General features: G+C 28.0%; 1 protein-coding gene across 1 annotated transcript; it reads left to right on the forward strand.

The window, feature by feature from the left end:
- Positions 1-3270: 3270 nt before the first annotated feature.
- On the forward strand, positions 3271-4420 carry HELRODRAFT_92770 (hypothetical protein; the record flags this gene model as incomplete). Its single annotated transcript, XM_009027914.1, has 3 exons — positions 3271-3321; positions 3593-3730; positions 4322-4420. Coding segments are annotated over 3 exons (288 nt in total), but the record flags the coding sequence as incomplete, so codon positions are not given.
- Between the last annotated feature and the right edge of the window lie 20 nt (positions 4421-4440).

A 4440-nucleotide genomic window follows, 5' to 3' on the forward strand; every position in this document is an offset into this window, starting at 1 on the left:
ACACTAAATTACATTACACTACACTATACCGCATTACATTACATTAACAATGTTAACTACAGTTCGAAAAATCATTACATTACAGTACATTACAGTGCATTACATAGGTAACTATGATTTACGATGTGAAAAACTCGGGGACCCTAAAAAGTAAAAGCCAGTCCACCGCACAATCGACCGAACTCTCCTTTATATAGTTAGAAACTTCTCTTTTGTACCACCCGTCGCCGCAATGATTCGAAGCTACAAAATAAACAAACGAATGCCGAATTAGACAGCCTACTTCAGCTGCAATGCCATGAATTGATTAAAAATCCAACCAATGACAGTTTGTGGTGTCAAAATTTCATTGGTGAAATTATTACAGATTATTTTTTTATTTGATATGTTATTTACTATTAAAAGCAGATAATTGAATAATTTAATAAAAAATAAACTTATTAAAAAATTATTAGTTAAAAAACTATTCGTAAGGTACTCTAGCGATTTCGAAAGAACTTTTTGTAAATACTCAAATAGCGATTGAACTAATTTTCTTCGCTGTAATAGCCATAAGTGCTATCTGAATTTATTAATATAATTATTATTAATGAGAATTCCTTGCGAGATTATTTATAAAATCGAAATATACTTATCAGCAAAAGTGGTCAAATGATAATGTTAATGATTGGTATAAAAACAGTAGCAATTGTTATAAAGTAGAAACATCTCTGGCAGAATTGACTAATATGTTTTTCAAATAAAAGATAAGGGTCCAGTGTAACACCGGGCCTGTTATGACCAGATTAAAGTATTTAAATTAAAATAAAATAACAAATTGTATTTGTAAAAACAATTTCCAGTTTTGAAAACTAGAAAATGTTTTATTCACAGTTTTTTGGAAACGTAAATTTGAACAGCTGTGCCGCTTTTATGCATTTTGCTTTCAATGAATTTCATTGATACTCAGAAAAGGGCAGAGGGAGAAAGGTACCGCTCGTGGCATCTACAAAAGGGGCTTCCCTCCCCAGGGAGGATGATATTTTTTCTAGAATACTTGTCATAAAAGGGATTGTTTAAAAATTGTATGCAGTAGGCAAAATTGAAATCGCCAAAATTTATAAATAAATATTCGACAATTAGGGCTTTCACCAAATTTCACCGGCCTTTTTCTTTTATTGCCTCAGGGCCTCTGTCCACACCTAAAATTCGGCCCTGTGAATATCTCATACAACAGTTTGGGTACGATATTATTAAGGATGGCATACAATGATCGTTGAACTACCTATAATAATAATTTTTGCTTCGTCTGAAATTTGTTTACTGCGGGATATTATTATTAATAGTTTGAAATAAATTTGACATCATCTATCTCGATCAATATTAATTATTCAGAACACAAACAGCTTTTCATCGTCCTCATCATCATTACGTTTTAGATGATCAATGCATTGATTGAACATTTTTTTTATTTATACACTGTTTTTAGAATAACCAAAATCATTCTAAAAGAAAGTTTCAATTGGTTTGAGGGCAAATATTTGTTTCAAGTTCATAATGATATTCAGTCAAAAAACATGCATTTTATCCAATCTTTTTTGTTAAACTGCGCGTTCAATGTGCTTCACTACTTTACGGTTCATGCGGGTTCTCAACTCAATTACTTTCATCATACATCAATTTATTTATTAAATTTAGAAACAAACAACAAATTTATTTTTATATTCGTAGTAGTATTTTATGCAAAAATTATCTCAAAATAATATTCAGTTAAATGTATACATTCTTTCCCGTCTTCAAATAGAGATTACGTTAGAGTTCTAGTATGACAAAGTGTTTTGTCGTCAGTCGTGATTGACGGAGTATTAGTGTCACTTTTATTTGCTTCTGCAACACTTTAGCCTTTTTTCTTGACTTCAGTGAATTATTGTCAAATAAATTCTTTTTTCCCCTGGTCTTTTATTCACGAACCTCGCTTACGAGCTTCAAATTCTGTCTTCACTGGTGTATCAGTTGAAATTTGAGTCTTTTATTTCCTTAAAGTTTTTGCACTTGACTTTCGGGGTCCAGCTTTTTGAACGAACTGATTATCTCCGGTGTGACGTTGCATTTCTGCTGGTCACTACATCAAGGTGATAACAATCACATAGCTGAACTGTGAAACAAATAAAGATGAAAAAAATAAGAACGATTTGTAATAGTACAAACATTATACTTTGTCCGTCACTAATTCTACAGCGATAATTGAAGTTGCAGCTAGTTCAGACGAAATGGCAAAATTGGTGCTTGAAGTGGACGTATCCAGTCAGTCAGTAGTATATATGATGGCGCATATTCATCATCCTGGAAAATATTACGGTGGAAGAGATATGCACCGACACCCTGAATTTTGAGCATATAAAAATAAAGTAAATATTTACAAATTAAGTTAAAATGTGTGCTTTAATCATTCTTTATTTGCACAATTTTTTAATTATCTAATTTTGAGCTAAACTTTAAATTACCTAAAAAAAAAAGAACGCGTCCGCAAGGTTAAAATTGCATAAAAACGGACTTAAGTAAATAGGATCTTCATTAAAAACATGATTATTGATTACTAATTTTTAATTTGTTACGAGGAATTTTCCGAATGTTCCGGCAGTTGATGGTGGTGATGATGATGATTTACACTTTCAAATTTTCAAATTATAATTTAGTTGTTTAATTATTTTTTTCTAATTTTCAGTTTTTTAGCCCATATGCTTATCTAGGAATTATTATCTATTAAATTATTAAATAAAATTAAAATATTAAATAAAATTAAATTATTTTTTTATTATTAAAAATTAAATTAATTAAAATTTTTTAAATTTAGTTAGTATATTAAAAAAGGATTTAGTAATAAATAAATAAAAATTAACTAATTAATTATAATTAGCAAAGTTAAATTATGATCTAAGATTTGTTAGTTGGATCAATAATTAGGTCAATAATTGACCGTCAATTAGGACATTATTAGTAATTTTAATTGCAAACTATTAAATAAATGATATAATTATTCATTATAATATTCAAATAATGTAATAAACAGTTGGAACAATAACTTAGTTCAAACTAACTGGTAACTCAACAGCGGCCATCCAATAACGGCCAACGAAAACGACACTAAAGAAGAATCATTCTGTATTTAACTTGTCCTAACTTTTTGTTCTGCGAAATATATTCGTTTGACACTGTAGGTAGTAGTAAATTAAATTAAATTTAATTACAAATAAAAGAACTAGCACAAACAAACACAGGACAAAGTTAAAGATGATTTGCTCAATGAAATGTTTCTTTATTCTTTTCTGTGCTTTCCTATTGGTTAGGATGACAAAATTTTTTTTTAATTTTTTAAATTTAACTTTTTAATTAAAATAATTATTATTAAAATACAATAAAACGAAAACAGCAATGAATTATTACTAATCTATTTTAAATATTTATTTTTTAAAATTAGTTATAAAAGTAATTCAAGATTGAGTTGTTAAATTAAAAAAAACTTTATGATTATACAATATTATTTATAACGTGTAACAATATTAATACTTTAATATTTAAACTTTTCGTTGCCTATGTTTTTGTATCTATGCAGGTATTGACAGTCGAGCGACAAATATTTGATGTTCTGGGGTCTCTATGGTTGTCGGTTATAGCAAACTCGTTGCATATTTTATTCACTGTCATTGGTATCATTGGTGCCCTCAAGTACCATAGAAAAATTTTGATATTTGTTAGATTTTTTTTATCATCTTTATTTCTTTTCCATAATTATTAGTGTTGGTTGTTGGTGTATTTTATTTTCGTAAGTTGATTTGGTCAACCATTCATTCATTCATTCATTTATTCATTCACTCATTCTTCCAACCTACTCATTAATTCATCCATCTAATTATCCAATTGTTTTATTAATTTGTATTTATCCATTCATTCATTCATTTGTCTATTAATTCAGTCATTCAACGAATCATTTGATCAATCACTCAATCCATCATCAGTTCAATCACTTAATTTATAGCTCATTCATTCATTCAATCATTCATTCATTCAATCATTTATTCATTCATTCACTCATTCATTCATTTATTCAATCCAGAAATAAAATCATCTCCCACATGTTTTATATAAAAATTTGTATTATTGCATCTATTATCCATTGTTATAAATAAATTATCTGTGGTGGTTGTATTGGCATCATCATTACCACAAGTTATTCTTCTTATTATTATTATTATTAATTATACTTACATTACAATCTTTAATTTTTATATAATTTTTATTAATAATTATTATATAAATATGATTAATTATTATGATTATAAAGTTCACCCTATGGTGCCTCGTCTGGATAAGTTGGAACGTCGTCGTCATTTGCTTCTATCACAATGCCGGTCTACTGCATAGAGTGAGTTATTATTGTTATTATTTATTATTATTATTATT

Source organism: Helobdella robusta (genome assembly GCF_000326865.2).
Source record: "Helobdella robusta unplaced genomic scaffold HELROscaffold_519, whole genome shotgun sequence".
In the NCBI taxonomy this organism is placed as follows: domain Eukaryota; kingdom Metazoa; phylum Annelida; class Clitellata; order Rhynchobdellida; family Glossiphoniidae; genus Helobdella; species Helobdella robusta.